The sequence below is a fragment of the Hoplias malabaricus genome, chromosome 9 (assembly GCF_029633855.1).
Source record: "Hoplias malabaricus isolate fHopMal1 chromosome 9, fHopMal1.hap1, whole genome shotgun sequence".
Lineage (NCBI taxonomy): Eukaryota > Metazoa > Chordata > Actinopteri > Characiformes > Erythrinidae > Hoplias > Hoplias malabaricus.
In genome coordinates this window covers 22,323,994-22,340,529 of record NC_089808.1, presented here as the reverse complement: position 1 = coordinate 22,340,529, position 16,536 = coordinate 22,323,994, and the positions used below count along the sequence as shown (strand labels likewise).

Below are 16,536 nucleotides of genomic sequence, written 5' to 3'. Positions count from 1 at the left end.
CTGTCTGTGAGGAGTGTGGTGTGTTCTCTCTGTGTCCGCGTGGGTTTCCTTCGGGTGACTGTCTGTGAGGAGTGTGGTGTGTTCTCCCTGTGTCTGCGTGGGTTCCTTCCGGGTGACTGTCTGTGAGAAGTGTGGTGTGTTCTCTCTGTGTCCGCGTGGGTTTCCTTCGGGTGACTGTCTGTGAGGAGTGTGGTGTGTTCTCCCCGTGTCTGCGTGGGTTTCCTCCGGGTGACTGTCTGTGAGGAGTGTGGTGTGTTCTCCCTGTGTCCGCATGGGTTTCCTCCGGGTGACTGTCTGTGAGGAGTGTGGTGTGTTCTCCCCGTGTCAGTGTGGGTTTCCTCTGGGTGACTGTCTGTGAGGAGTGTGGCGTGTTCTCCCTGTGTCTGCGTGGGCTTCCTCCGGGTGACTGTCTGTGAGGAGTGTGGCGTGTTCTCCCTGTGTATGCGTGGGTTTCCTCCGGTTGACTGTCTGTGAGGATTTTTGTGTGTTCTCCCTGTGTCTGCGTGGGTTTCCTCCAGGTGACTGTCTGTGAGGATTTTTGTGTGTTCTCCCTGTGTCTGCGTGGGTTTCCTCTGGGTGACTGTCTGTGAGGAGTGTGGTGTGTTCTCCCTGTGTCCGCATGGGTTTCCTCCGGGTGACTGTCTGTGAGGAGTGTGGTGTGTTCTCCCTGTATCTGCATGGGTTTCCTCCGGGTGACTGTCTGTGAGGAGTGTGGTGTGTTCTCTCTGTGTCTGCGTGGTTTTCCTCCAGGTGCTCCGGTTTCCTCCCACAGTCCAAAAACACACGTTGGTAGGTGAATTGGTGACTCAAAAGTGCCCGTAGGTGTGAGTGAATGTGTGAGTGTGTATGTGTGTGTGTGTGTGTGTGTGTGTGTGTGTGTGTGTGTGTGTGTGTGGCCCTGTGAAGGACTGGCGCCCCCTCCAGGGAGTATTCCCACCTTGTGCCCAATGATTCCAGGTAGGCTCTGGACCCACTGTGACCCTGAACTGGATAAGCGGTTACAGATAATGAATGAATGAATGAATGTCGAATGAACCTGTTAATAATTTGATTTTACCACTATGAACCCAGCTTTCATGTTTGAGCTTTAAGGCATTTCAAGTATCAAGGCTACCACATTGTTTTCTGACATTACTTAGTGCACCTTCAAAGCATTAGCCCTGCACTATACTCTCATTTATATTTGCAGTGTGGTACTTTGGTTGCTGTTTCCCAGCTGAACTCACCCAAGGTGCATCAGAACCTAAAGCTGAATGACTCTATTAAAATGTGCTGTTGTTTTCTGGAAAATTCAGGAACTTTAGAGAGGCATATGTTGACATCTAATTCTCATTTCCAGACAGAGTGCAACAAATGGCTACCATATGTGACTTTCTATTCTGTTTCAGAGAATGTGTACACTCTAGATATACAGTATATACGCTATGTCCAATTATTTATTTTTTTTGAGTGTTGCAAGTGCTTTCACTGATTGAATATTCGCTACTTTAAAGTGCACCCACTCCTGACTCAGATGTTTAAATGCACATATGTTTTGCAGAATACACATAGAAGCTCATCTACATCTGGAGCAGCGCCTCATAAACCTGAAGTCACTATACACAATACCAGTTGTTGGCTGCAGGAGGATCCATGGGTTGCAGGTGACATCACTGTTCATAATAGCCACCATATTGGGGAGATACTCATTACTCAAAGACAAAACAGTTCAATTGTTTTATTGTTTCTTTCAACACTTTTACTCCTCATTTAAATATTAAAATAGAATGAATATAAGTATGAACTCCTGATCCATTTATTCATGTCACATCTGTAAACAGAGCTCTCTTCATTTGTTGCAGTCAGTAGAGGAGCTTGGGGCACGTCCCAAATTGTGCTACACTCTCTACACAATGCCAATAAAAATACTACACCTAGACACGGCACAGAGGGTGGTGGAAGATATTTGGGAATCAGATTTGGCTTCGCTGTGGCATAGAAACATTGCTTACTGATTGTCTCACATTTTCAGATAATGAGACCTACTTTACTAAACTTTAAGCCAAACCAGAGAAATCATTCGTGATAAAATATTATCCTCTCAGAGCACAGGAACAGCAGGATCGGATTATTTACCCTGTAAAGTAACACGAGTATATGATCTGTGTATGAATAACTCACTCAGATTCAGTCACAGGTACAGAGAATTGCATTGGAGACTAACCTGCAGTTTTCCTTTAGATCCTATGATGAAAAAGCTAATATGGCTAACAGTATATAACAGTTTTTCTCATCATTATGCAACACAATGGGATCTTTTACCCGCTCAATGCAAAGAAGCAGTGGATTTCTGTGCTTCTGACTGTTGCGAGACTCTCTCCAGGACAGGGAGGGGAGCTGTGTATGAGATAAATTTATCCATCTTTCCCTTGTTTACATTAATGTTGTGCTCTGGAACCTGACAATCAGTCCCCAATATGTAGAGTAGAATTGTGCTCTCTGGGATGAGTTGGAGGAGTAGCTTTTGTGAAACAAAATTAGTATCAGAGCTCATTAATACTTTTGTCTAGATACAATCAAATCCTCACAGCATTGCTCCAGCATCTCCCATGGGTACTTTTAATTAAAAAAAAGATTAGCATTCCCATTTCAGCCTGAACCTTACTGTTTTCATACTTTGTTTCTATTTGAATTCCTCCAGACCGCTGTTACTCCCCCGTTCCCCTCAGTCATCTGTTTTGGACAAATGTGTTTACTGTCTAATGATTAACAAAAAAGGGATCTGAATTTGCGTCAACCCTTGTGTTTGAGTTTCCCACTGAGCAGCAACATCTCGAAATCAGTCGCTCGGTGGATTTTTATGGATCCACCATGTGCCTGAAGCTTTCGTTTTGTACTCTTTGTTTACTCTTTGCTTTCTTTAGTCCAATCTGGAGCCAAGAGACATCAAAAGAACCACCAAAGCCAAGCTCCTCAAAGGGTGAGGTACGATTTTTTTAGAGGCATAATTTGGAAGCATATGTAGTATGAAAAACAGGGAAAATGTTAGGATTAATTATCTGCAAATGCTAAGAGGAATAAAATAAAAAGAGTTTTGAAATTATTTGAGGGACAACCGAGGCTGAGAATCCTAGTGAGCACTATTGACCTCACTCTTTCTGGGTGGGTAGGATAGCCCTCCATCCCCCATCACAAGCACAATGGCAGTCAGTATGTCTGTTAGCTCAAAGAAGAAGTGTATGCAGTTAGTGCTCTCCACCAAACGTGGTCGATGTGTTAGCAGCAGATTGATAGAAATGATAGTTGGCTTCGCTTGTCTTGGAGGAAGCATGCGCTTGCCCTCATTGTGTGTAATTGGGTGAGTCTTAGCTAATAATTAGTTATGTCAAAATATGGAAGAGAATTTGGTAAAATGTATATATCAAACCAATGACCTTTCAGGCCTAAGCGCTCTTCTCAAACTATTAGGCCACGGTTGCCCCAAGATATATCTCATTCGTTTATTCATTGTCTGTAACCCTTATCCAGTTCAGGGTCGCAGTGGGTCCAGAGCCTACCTGGAATCACTGGGCACAAGGCGGGATCACACCCTTGAGGGGGTGCCAGTCCCTCAAAGGGTGACACACACACATACCTATGGACATTTTTGAGTCGCCCATCCACGTACCAACGTGTGTTTTTGGACCGTGGGAGAAAACCCACATGGACATGGGAAAAACACACCAATCTCCTCACAGGCAGTCACCCAGAGTTGGACTTGAACCCACCCTGGAGCTGTGTGACTGCGACACTACCTGCTCCTCCACCGTGCCACTTCTCAAGAAATAATACCCAAGAAAGTGTGAAAACATAATTTCCCTTCAAATATTTCTACCACTTGATGTATATTTGAGTATTGAGTAGCATTCAGAAATTAATGGAATTCCATCCATCCATCCATTATCTGTAACCGCTTACCCAATTTAGGGTCGCAGGGGGTCCAGAGCCTACCTGGAATCATCGGGCGCAAGGCGGGAATACACCCTGGAGGGGACATTAATGGAATTAGATATTAAAATAATTAAGCTAAACAAGAACTAACAAGGCAATATTTGCAAGAGAACTGTTCATGTATACACTGTTGTGGGAGCACTGACAATTATTAAGCATTAGCCCTAATATCTTTATTCTTCATCTTTCTATAATTTTATAACGCTCTATACGTCTCTTTCTGGGACAGATTTTTATGTGCCTATAGGTTCATCAGTGGAGCTCCCATGTGGAGAAGGAGTGGACAAAGGTTTAGAATGGAAACGAAATGGATCAGTGGTGGTATCAGGTCCTGTTCTGAAGTTGCACAACACCAGTCTTGAAGATGGAGGCATCTACACATGCTACGGCTCTAATGAAAATCCCATCGAGTCATACCATCTTCAGTTGGGCTGTGAGTAGAAATAAAGTTGAATCTGACTTGGTGTTGTGTGGTAGTTTAAGGTATGTATAGGTCAGGTCATCTGGGATACTCATTTGCTTGTAGAACAGCCTTACTTTCTTCCTGGAAAGTTGCTATCACAGCTTATTGATATCACAGCTGATTAAAGTCTATTTTACAATCCTCCCATTTGCCAGTCACAGCAGAGACTCCTTAGGTCAGGCTACAGTTTTGATATTCAGCTGATCAGCTTCAGTGAGGTTGAGCCCTGGTCTTTGCTGACATGAGTGGAAACCATGGTGTTATTCTGCTGTTGTAGCCCATCCACATTGTGGTTCAATGTGTTCAAGTGTTCAGAGATGCTTTTCTGACCACTGTTTAAGAGAGTTGTTCAAATTACTTTGGCATGTCTGTCAGATGGAACAAGTCTAGCCGTTCTCTTCTGACATCTTCCATCAACAAATCAGAAATACTCAAACTATCATCTAGCACCTGCAGCTACACCAAATCTCTTGATTCCCGTTTTCCTCAATGTCTAACCTGATCTGAAGCTCTTGACCAGCATGTCTCCCTGATTGTATGCATTGCTGCTCACACATGACAGGCTTATTGGACATTTAGATCCAAATATCAAAAAGTATAAAAGAAAAAAGTTGAAATCCTTGAAATGTACATAATGTCTTGTTGTCCTTACACCTCCATGTCCTTCAAATCATCTCATACAGATGCTCCTTCTACTCCTGAAGTGAAGTGTTGGGCTCCTCGCTATCCATTAAATGCTGTGTGCACCTGGACTCTGACACCAGACCCTATACTGCCAACACATTACATCGCCACCTACTGGTAGTGTATGGAAACAAAGTTGCTTTAAAGAAATAGCTTGGCAAACAACATGAATGCTGTTTATTCCTTACCTCAAATGTAGTATAACAGCCAAGACAAGTTTGCTTCTTTAGTTAGCATAATTACAACCCATCATCAAAAGCTTTCCTCAGGCTCCTGTGTATATGGGTTGGGACACAATGTGGGCGTTTTTACACTTGGACCACTTCACTGTTTCAAGTGGTCTCAGACAGCTATCATGGTTTTCTGTGTATGTGACCACGTCAGACAAGTTACGACCTCTCTAAACAGACCCATAACTGAAACAAATTCAGACCACCTTCTAAGGTGAAAGGGAACCGGAGTTGTTCTGAGTATGGTTTGTTTTGTGGTCCAATTGATTTTTGCACAAATAAAACAAAGTTAGCCTAATCTTTGTGTTGTGTTCTATGGTTATGGCTTACTGTATATACACAGCTGCAATCGGCAGCTGGAAATGGGATCTTGTGAAGAGGCAGAAGCACTGGCTTAACACGCTAAACCATGAAAGACTGTGTTGCAGGGAGTGCATCATGGCTGAAGGCTGATAATAGGCAGACACAATGTAGGAGGCGGTGTGGTGAAAACAGTGTAGCACACATCTTAATGAAACACAATAATACAGACCACTGAAACCAGGTTGTCATAGTTGTAGACAGTTAAAGACAAATTGGGCACTAAAATAAAATGACAAAAATGCCATATTTACCTAAAAAATACAAATATTTATGAGACAAGTGAGACATTAGTGTGAACAGGCACACTAAAAACAGTAATGGTACCTAGTTTGAAGTCTAAATTTTATCCAAACCAAATATTCTGTTGGCTACATTTTTGGTAAAGAGAATTTTTTCACAGATCAGATCAGATTTCACAATACTCCCCTGAATATTTCAGACTTGGACTTTTAAATTTGATCAGGTATGTTGAAGATGATCTTCCAGCTGTGAGACTATGCCTCAGACAAAGTGAGCAGGACAAGCAATGTGTGGTAGAAATACCTGATGCAGCCTCCCACATCCCAATCCTGCTCAACATCACAGCTGTCAATGCTCTTGGAACCACCACCCATACCCTATCTTTGGATATTGCGGAACTAGGTGAGATCCAATGGTGTTTTGTCTTAAACAGATAATCAAATTTACCATTTCTTTCCTTAAATTTAGCCAGCTGCCCAAGATTTGTTTTGTGTCTGAAGTGGGGTTCTTTGATTGAGCATTCAGGCTTTAGGGCTAATGCAGCACCCAGATAGCAGACATATTACGACAAAATTTGTGCCACTTTTGGCACTTATGGCTCAGTAACAGCATGTTGTGTGGGCCTAGATTTGGTCTAAAAAACACCTGATATCGCTATGTCCAATGATGTTTTTGTCTAAACATTCAAAGAATGTATTTTACTATGTAGCTGTTTGCATGTGATTGGTCCACAGTGAAGCCAGATCCTCCTGTAAACTTGAAGGCGACTTTGTTATCGGGCCAAAAGGTCCAAGTGCAGTGGGATCCTCCTCCAACCTGGCCAGACCCAGTGAACTTCCTCCTCAGTTACCAAGTGCACTTCTACTGGGGGAAGCATAACTTGGCTAACATTGTAAGTCCCCCACATACTCAAATGGCTTGCTAAAAGATAGGAGACTAAAATCCTAGGGGCCCAACATAAATTATGGTAGGGTATGTAGTTAGATTAGATTAGGCTTAGCTGCTCGAGATGAGGGTAGGTACATGAGATTTGCCTGACGTAAACAAGGACTACTGACGTGCAGACTGGCCAATTAAATGTTTACAGAGAAAGTTATCGACCAATAACGATAGCTCTACAGTCAGACCGTCCAATCAGAAGATTTTAGGCTACTTCACCACGCCTCCTTCTCACTCAAGCGAATGAAAAATTCTCGAAATTCTATGTAAACTCTAGAAAAACAACATCCCGGACGTTTGCGATATTCCGCCCCGATATTTTTTTAAGTCTAAAAAAGAGGACATGTCCGGGTAAAAGAGGACGTCTGGTCACCCTATGCTATGATAATTAACAAATGAAAATTAAACCTAGCTGATAAAAGGATACGAAGTCTTGCTGAGTCATACTGGCAAAATTAAAATGCTTGTAAAAAAAAAATTGGTCTTTATGTATGTGCATTGTCAGCATTTTTACCTAAAGTGTAGCTTTTTGAACATTAGCATTAGCATTTCTGTATCTGTTGTAAGCAATGTTAGCAGTGTTTATAACTAATTCTTTGAGAATTTTTTATATATATGTAACTTTGGTGTATTCTTTTCCAGTTAGGTCCCTATGAGTCTACGAGCATGATCCGGGGTGGACTCGTAGCAGGACGGACGTATTACATCCGTGTCTCTGCCAAGGACTTCTTGGGCAATGGTCAGAGCAGCGAGTGGAGTGACCCTGTCAATATAACTGCCATCTAATAATAACTGAGCTTCAATACCACCTTAAAATAGTGTTGCCCACCATCCCATAAAATACGGAATTGTCCTGTATTTGGACACTAAAATATTTGTTCCATTTTGACACCAATACATTTTGTTCCATATTTTTGATGTGACACTGTTATGTACTATTTGCAAATACTATACAGTATTTGCCAAATACATGGGCAGATTCTTCTTTGCCATTTTTCAAAAAGGGTGCTGACAGATACTGACCATCCTGATGGCAGTTGGCTTAATAAAGGACTGACAACAAAAAAGTTTTACCTGATTGACTACAGTCGAAAAGGATTTACAACTGTGTACTGGTCCCCCGTCCTCAGAAAGTTTCATAAAGTTGGCAACGCTACCTTAAAACACAGAGCCAAGCAAAGAATACAGAAGTAAAATACATGTAAAACCAGAGCTTTTTTATTATGTTTCTATATGTAAGCTGAGTACATTGGCAAAAGTAGGAACCATCAGATATTGTTTTATTTTGCATTTGCCATACTGTAATTTTCAGTAACTCAAGGACATTAGCGTGCTAGCTAGCTCTACTACCTCAGGCTATTGTTTCAACAACCTTAGAGTTCCTGTGTAAAACATTATTATTATAAGCAACGTTAGCTGGGGGGTCTGAAATTTTACTGAATTGTTCTTAGTCTAACTGTATATTTCTATACAGTTTCTAAGATTTAATTTTGTTTAAGCTGCTGCCTATACAGTCCACAGGGAGCAAGGCAGCCCAGTAGTTATTGAGACACACCCTATGTTTTTGGTACAGTCAAAAATCAGGATAGAAGCTCAGTCAGAGCCATGTCTCTAGATGTTAACATGAAACAAAGTCCAATATTCTTAATAAATTACAAGCAAACACAATACCAAACACCCTGATGAAGCTTATTGTGTTCACATTGAGCTACAACAAAGTTCATTAATTTGTCACACAATACAATGTCCATAAATGTGTAGACAGCACTTTGTAATGAGTGAATACAGATTTTATTATCAAAAAAAAAAAAAGAAAAAAAAAAAACCCATAAAATATGAGTGATCTGGAGCAGGCTACTCATGAGCTTGACATCACCGTGCTCAATGTCATATGTCAGCTAGAAGGTTATAAATCTTTAGAGTAATTTTGTGCCTCTATTCTGCCCGATTGCATAGATCATTTGAGCCAACGTGAAGGTTTGTATGCACATGAACTTAATTTTGTATACCAATTTTTTATGAATTGAGAAAATCAAGAGATTTTTAATTTTTATGAAAAGAAAATTAATATTTTATATCATTTAAAATATACAGGTGTGTTTTCTGCTACCTACATACACACAGAACTCCACTCTCTACACTCATTCTCCTCTGTGCTCCTTTCACATCCCTAAGCCATGGCCTCGCTTCACACTACAGCCTTTATAACATGCCTCAGTTTCAGCCAGTCAGAAACCACAAATCACCGAGGTGATATCTGATTGGATGGCTTGACTGCTAATACACAAGGCCCGTTTCAGCCAATCAGAATCCACAAATCACAGATGGGCAATCTGATTGGATGGCTTGACTGCCAATACGCAAGGCCTGTTTCAGTCAATCAGAAACCACAAATCACAGAGGTGATATCTGATTGGATGGCTTGACTGCCAATACGCAAGGCCTGTTTCAGTCAATCAGAAACCACAAATCACAGAGGTGATATCTGATTGGATGGCTTGACTGCTAATACGCAAGGCCCTTTTCAGCCAATCAGAAACCACAAATCACAGAGGTGATATCTGATTGGATGGCTTGCCTGCTAATACGCAAGGCCCGTTTCAGCCAATCAGAATCCACAAATCACAGCGGGGAAATCTGATTGGATGGCTTGACTGCCAATACGCAAGGCCTGTTTCAGCCAATCAGAAACCACAAATCACAGAGGAGATATCTAATTGAATGGCTTGACTGCCAATACACAAGGCCCATTTCAGCCAATCAGAAACCACAAATCACAGAGGTGATATCTGATTGGATGGCTTGACTGCAAATACACAAGGCCTGTTTCAGCCAATCAGAGACCTCAAATGACAGAATAGCGAAGTCTTTCACAAAGTATTTTTTAAAATTGTATGTAGCACATTCTGGCTGTCCCTCTGTATTACTGTCTATTTATAATGTATCAAAATCTGTCACATAGTGTTCAGTATGTCACTATGTCTGTGTATGGTTTCCTTTAATAAAAATTAAGAGTCTCTTGCATGATTATAGATATGTATACAATATTAAGTTCATGTGCATGCAAAAAATATTAGCTTTAACTGTGGCACAGAAATAAGGCCATCCATTGGTTCTCTAGAGTCTTGGAGCACCAGCTAGTACTTTGAGAGTTTGATTGGCTTTTGTGCTTCAGACAACCATCTAATGCCAGCAGATTCTCACAGCAATGTTCCAGAATCTAATGTAAAGCCTTCCAGAAGAATAGAGGGGGCCAGCAATCTTGAGCCAGATAGTACTGGGTTTAATGCTACTAAGTACACTATTAATACTTATTGTAAAAATTGTCTAGGCAAAGGCAGGCATTAACATAGATGTCAGTCATTAACACTGATGACGAGTGGTGTGACAAACTCAGAATGGCGGATGCCCAGTGAGAAGGAGGGGGCCCGGGGCAGATGGGTCATGGACTTCTCAGGGCTGTGTGTCCCGGGGCCGGGTTTACGTGTAGCGTCACTGGGGGTGCTGTGGCGGCTCTGGATGGAGAAAGATGGCTGTCTGTTCAGGTAGATGCTGGGGTCCGTGCTGTTGTAGTGTCCAGGCCCCGGTGTCATGGCCAGGTCCTCGGAGGGCCCTCCTGATTTCCTGCGGGCAGACATGGAGAAACTGGCACTGGACGGCTTGCTGGGTGTGTATGAGCCCATGAGATTGGGCAGAGTGTAGCGGTTGGGGGCAGGGATGGTGTCTACGCTGCGGTAACGAGTGCGGAAGGACATGGTGTAGGAGGGCGGCTGATGCTGACCGTTCAGTGGAGGAGCCCTTTCTGGATAATAGGCCCCTGGACCGGGAGTCTGAAAAGTATCAGCTACAAGAGACACAATGTAAGTTTGGGCCTACCTGGTAAAATGTCTTTTGTGTAGATTGTATAACTGACTTAACACATCCTGTACAGCTTAGTTTTTCAAGCCTGGAAGCTTATGTCCTGCTTATTTTTGTGTTGTCCTGCTCTAAGTGGGCTTGTCAATGAGCAGAAAGGACATCAATGTCTGCAGGACAAGGGGTTGGGAGTTACTGCTATACAGAGAACAAACTTCAATTTAGCAGGTTTCTGCCAAATTTTATTCACTACAAGATACAATAATACTGTCCTACTAATATCTTTTTTTTCCTTTCATTCATTCATTCATTTGCTATAACAGCTTCATCCTGATCAGAGTCATGGTGGGTCCACAGTCTGCCCAGAATCACTGAACTCAAGGCACAAAGGCCCAGGGCATCACACACTCACCCTGTCACTCACACACTCACACCTGTGGACAGTTTCACACACTCACCCAGTCACTCATACTCTCACACCTGTGGACCGTTTCACATCCTCACCCAGTCACTCACACAGTCACCCAGTCACTCACACTCACACTTGTGGACAGTGTCACACACTCACCCAGTCACTCACACACTCACACCTGTGGACAGTTTCAAACACTCACCCAGTCACTATCACACTCACCCAGTCACTCACACACTCACACCTGTGGACAGTTTCAAACACTCACCCAGTCACTATCACACTCACCCAGTCACTCACACACTCACACCTGTGGACAGTTTCAAACACTCACCCAGTCACTATCACACTCACCCAGTCACTCACACACTCACACCTGTGGACAGTTTCACACACTCACCCAATCACTCACACAATCACCCAGTCACTCACACACTCACACCTGTGGACTTTTACCTGTGTAACGAAATACATCCATTTTAAAACCCTAACCGTCAATGCCCACTAACCTTTAAGCATACAGTGGATGTTAAGCAACACATCCACTAGAGGGCAGTCCAGAGTGAAGAGTTTCTGACAACAACAACAAATATTGGGACCTACACAGACACAGGGAGAACGCACACAGAACCCCAAGACCCTGGAGTTGTGTGGCTACATGTTGCTGTGCCATGTTGATGTGTTGTAGGGAATTCAGGGTTAGTCCAGGGATTCCTAAAATGCAACTTGCATGATGCCAATTACACAATGATGACATAATTAATTATTCTGTACTTGTTAAATACATCAGCCCCACTGCATTAGCTCTACTGCAGAACACCTAGACACATAAAAACGCACTTAACATGTCTTGGCTGACTGACTACACTCAAAGTAAGGGGGTAAAGGCATATATCTGATTTTCTGTTCCAACTTTTCCATGCAGAAGCACTGTATAATCATCAAATCTGATCATTGTTCTTCTTACCTGAGAGCTTCTTTCTACCCAGCATTGAGTAAGACGGAGTGCCATCTCTTCCAAAGCGAGTGATTTTGCCGTCGACACGGTACAGAGGGCCTGGACTGGAATCCACAGATACCACTAGTTCAAATTCAAAGCAAGAAACCACAATGAATGTAAAAACATTATCATGGCCACATTTTTGAGCGCCACCTAATTACTGTATACACTTTTCTATGGATAAAACTTATTTTGCCACTAGCCTGCTTAGGTTACCACAGATACAGACAGACCAGACTCTAAGGAACTCCAAGGAATTCCTGAAACCTGGATCCTTAAAGATTTTTGAAACTCCAACCTGGAGGAGCATGGCAGGCTTGTCCTTAAGTGAGGGAATTCCTTTCACCCTGCAGAACCCGATCACACAACCTCAAGAGGCAACCATCAGCACACCAGAGGTGGGATACGAACTGAAATTTGCTCATTTTGTAGAGCATTGGTTCTCAATGTCAAGCAAACCTGGCTCATATCCCACCTCTGGGAAGTTGAAGGTTGTCTCTTGAGAATCAGGTTCAGGTTCTGCAGGGTACGATTCATTCCTTTGCTTAAAGGCAAGGCCTCCCTGTTTCTCTAGGTTGGAGTTCCCCCTCACCAGGTGTTCCCGAATTTTGAGTTTCTGAGTTTCAGGACTACTTGACCAGAAAAATCTTTGAACTACTGCAGGTACATGGCTGTGAGGACCTAATGGCAACCACAGCAGCATGACTGAGATCAAAATGGATGACTATTCCAGCTCCGGCCAAAGATAAAGATGGAGCTCCCTCAATCCAGTTCCACTATGTATATACAGTATAATAGGTGATTATTATGGTGATGCAGGTGTGTTGTTACAGTGGCTTTATTCCCAAGGTATAAAAATCATCTTGAGTATTTCCTGGACTAAATATACCTTATTGTAGGGGGCTGTAAATAAAGTGGATAGTGAGTGTACATGCTCAATAGGAAGCCACTTGGGATTCTACCAATTAGTTATTGCTCCCCTAGTGGAAGGAATCAGATACTACAACCCTGTCACCATGTGCCACTATTGCATTAGTGCGGAACGTAAACAAATCAGTGTGGTTTGTAAGCGTTGATTACAACAATCCCTATTATATAAGCAGGCCTGTGATTGTAGTTTAGATATCAAATGCCCCGTCAGTAATGTAATGCATCTCCAGTCGGGTTCCAGTTTACTCAGAAAAAGCTGAAGCATATCCAGCGTTTATGATAAACAGGAAGCTCTCAGCTCAGTAGCGTATGAATAGTCCTGTAATGACCACAGCTCCGGGTGTTTAGTTCCACACTGTGTCACTCACTGTTGCTGCTCATGCGGCTGTGGAAGGAGAATGCCGGGCTGCTGGGCTTGGTGTAGTCATGGTTTACGTAACCGATGGTAGGGGGGAGAGCGTAGCGCCCCGGGCCGGGACCTGCAGCCAAACACATCACAAAATATTCACAAGAAAGCATACAGGTCATTGTTGAATCACCAGGAGGTGATTCAGTGCAATTAAAGCTGAGTTACTTGGTATCCTGGTAACCCACCTACTTACTAGAGCCAATGAGATAATGGAATATCTTGCTACGGTTTCCATCTCAGGTCCTGAAGTCTTTGGTGTTTTACTTGTTTGAAAACAATCACTTCAGCTCAGGAAAGTGTTATGAGTGAAATGATTCAATCGTACTGGACCACAATATTAGGGCTGCTAATATTTGAACAGTTATTTGAAATGTTAGCATTGCCATGAGTGATCTTAAGGTGATGTTTACAACCAAAAATCCAAAAATAATTCAATTCAGGTTTCTTCATCATTTGCTAGTTCTGATTTGTGCGCTGGAAAAAGGTCCGGTGTTTGTACGCAGCCCTGGCTCTGTAAATGAGAAAAGCAAAGTGTCTCACTCCAAAATGGCTCAAGCTTTCTCTGTGTGTCGCTGGCTGAGCCACGACTGAGAAACCACATCTGGAGGCATTTGGACAGTGGAGAGAATTCAGAACACTGAAAAGCATGAAAAGGATTGAGGATGATGCTCTATTCCTGCTCCACAGGTCAGTATTAATGACTTATTTTTTGCTGTTTGGGTACTTAAGGTGGAACTGACTTCAAACTTAGGAGACTGCTAACTGCAAGTAAACACAGACCAAAAGTGCTATAAAACCAAACAGCTCAAGTTACAATTTAGTTTCTGTGGTATTTCAGCAAATAAAAACGTAGGCAAGGCTTCTTACTCAAACATATTGTTCCACCTTAAAAGGTGCGACATTCTGAATGGTTATTTTGCTGTGAGAACAGTAGTTCTCCAGAATTGTCAACGTTGCCTTCCAGAAAGTGAGGAGGAGTACAAGAGAGCACAACAAGCTAGTCTTTTTCAATTCATTCAGAACTTGCCTCCTCCATGACATGTGAGACAGTCCACTACATCTTTTCTAAGTGCTATGAACATGGCATTATCAGACATCTAAACACGCTTGGAGGAGAACACTAGCTGCCCAGTTTTGGTACGTCAGCTAACCCATGCCCAAATTAGCTAGCACTGCAGTGGAGTGGTAAACCACTAGAGAACCTGAACTATCAGAAATCATTCATAATAATATTTTAAACTTTACAATACAGTATAGTCCACAAACTTGCAATTAGTTGAATGCTGTGTAAATTCACTCAAGCCAGTTCAGTCATGCCCAGCATATTTCTGAAACCCTACCCCGGCCATAAAAAGTGTCTTAAAACCAGCAGGCAGTGAAATTTCACACCTACGTTAATAAAAACTAGAAGTTTTATTTACACATAAACCCCAGCCTTGGAGATGAGCAGGTGTCTCAGATGAGTCCTTGAGAATGCTACTTTGCTATCGTTTCCTGGATTCTTGTTTTTCAAACCAAACTGTCCGCTCAAGTCCCATGTCTCAAATCTCAGTGTTTACAACATGTTGTGTTTTGAAGTTAACTCTCCACCTTCGTGGAGCTTTGAGGAGCTCACTCCACTTTCATTTCATGCAAATAATCATTATAATAAAAATAATAATATCTCCTTCGAAGTTCAGTCTTAGAACTTGGTCGTATTTTCTACATCTGAATTCGGAGTGTCACAGTCACACAGTTCCAGGGACCTGGAGGTTGTGGGTTCGATTCCCGCTCCGGGTGACTGTCTGTGAGGAGTGTGGTGTGTTCTCCCCGTGTCCGCATGGGTTTCCTCCGGGTTTCCTTAGTCCAAAAACACACGTTGGTAGGTGGATTGGCGACTCAAAAGTGTCCTTAGGTGTGAGTGTGTGAGTGTGTGTTGCCCTGTGAAGGACTGGCACCCCCTCCAGGGTGTATTCCTGCCTTGCGCCCAATGATTCCAGGTAGGCTCTGGACCCACCGTGACCCTGAACTGGATAAGTGCTTTCAGATAATGGATGGATGGATGGATAGATATCTGGATTCGGGGTGGACAGTGCGTTGTTCTGAGAACAAACGCTTCTTTACATGAATTAACTTTTACTTTTTTGTTTTGTACTTGGTTTAAAACTATTTTGAATATTTATATTGTTGTCTTAGAATAAGACATTTTTACTAATGGTTAGTGAAGCCATCTTGTGCTCCCCTCAACTTTATTGTGCACTGTATAGTGAGTAATGTAGGGAATAGTGAATAGGGAGTCATTTTGGACACAACGACTGACTCTTCCCTTAACATCCATGGCTGAAATTCTCTTAAGCAAGACACAAACCCCAACTAGTGTGTGTGTGTGTGTGTGTGTGTGTGTGTGTGTTTGTGTGTGTGTTTGTGTGTGATTTCATGGCCACAGATTAATTATACAAGAAAGCACATTTTTAGTGGTAGTGTACATTTATATAGCACACTTAAAAACACAAGTTTGTTATAAAATTTTTAAATATAAAAATGAAACATTAAATAAAATAACTTTTTTTAAGTTAAAAAAAAAAAACTAGACCACCACTTTAAACCTTTTCTCATCTGTAAATTCATGTAACATCTTTAATCAAGTGGCAGAAATAAAACCAACCAGAGATTCCTGGAACTCACCCTTCTCCCGACCGGCTATGAGGGGACGCCTCCTGACCACCTCTTCCATGGAGCGCTGATTGCAGACTCGTGGAGCTCAGTGGAATGTCTGACTGCGAGGTCCGGCACAGGTTGAAGATTCAGTGACACACACAGGAGGGACAACTGCCAGCTGAATTATAGATGACCGCTACACGGCCCAGAAACACTATCCTTGTCCAAGCATTGGATACATCCAGTGTTACATCTTAATGCCTTGTTGGATTTCAAAGATCCATCTTCAGAGATATAGAGTTACATGCTTCACAACATCCTGCCAAGGTAGCACACTGAATTGGATTAGATTCATTAATCAAATATTTAAAATTACAATCAAATGCTTAACATTTAACCCATTAT

General features: G+C 42.4%; 2 protein-coding genes across 4 annotated transcripts; one reads left to right on the top strand and one right to left on the bottom strand.

Annotated features, from left to right (window-relative positions):
- Positions 1 to 1,540: 1,540 nt before the first annotated feature.
- ebi3 (Epstein-Barr virus induced 3) lies at positions 1,541 to 8,452 on the top strand. 3 transcript variants are annotated; one of them, XM_066681950.1, is made up of 7 exons: positions 1,541 to 1,643; positions 2,904 to 2,959; positions 4,199 to 4,402; positions 5,116 to 5,233; positions 6,173 to 6,351; positions 6,684 to 6,841; positions 7,531 to 8,445. In XM_066681950.1, exons 1-7 carry the CDS (start codon positions 1,633 to 1,635, stop codon positions 7,672 to 7,674), a joined length of 870 nt encoding a protein of 289 aa, XP_066538047.1. In that variant the 5' UTR covers positions 1,541 to 1,632; the 3' UTR covers positions 7,675 to 8,445. The 3 variants fall into 3 exon arrangements, with proteins under 3 accessions (XP_066538047.1, XP_066538049.1, XP_066538046.1); XM_066681952.1 differs by lacking the exon at positions 1,541 to 1,643 and having other exon boundaries at positions 2,796 to 2,959; positions 7,535 to 8,452; XM_066681949.1 differs by lacking the exon at positions 1,541 to 1,643 and having other exon boundaries at positions 2,796 to 2,959; positions 7,531 to 8,444.
- A 1,792-nt stretch (positions 8,453 to 10,244) lies between these two features.
- On the bottom strand, positions 10,245 to 16,207 carry odf3l2a (outer dense fiber of sperm tails 3-like 2a). The gene is made up of 4 exons (XM_066680347.1): positions 16,159 to 16,207; positions 13,454 to 13,564; positions 12,123 to 12,236; positions 10,245 to 10,732 (listed from the first exon to the last, which is right to left on the bottom strand). The coding sequence occupies exons 1-4, from the start codon at positions 16,205 to 16,207 to the stop codon at positions 10,245 to 10,247; spliced, it is 762 nt and encodes a 253-aa protein (XP_066536444.1).
- Between the last annotated feature and the right edge of the window lie 329 nt (positions 16,208 to 16,536).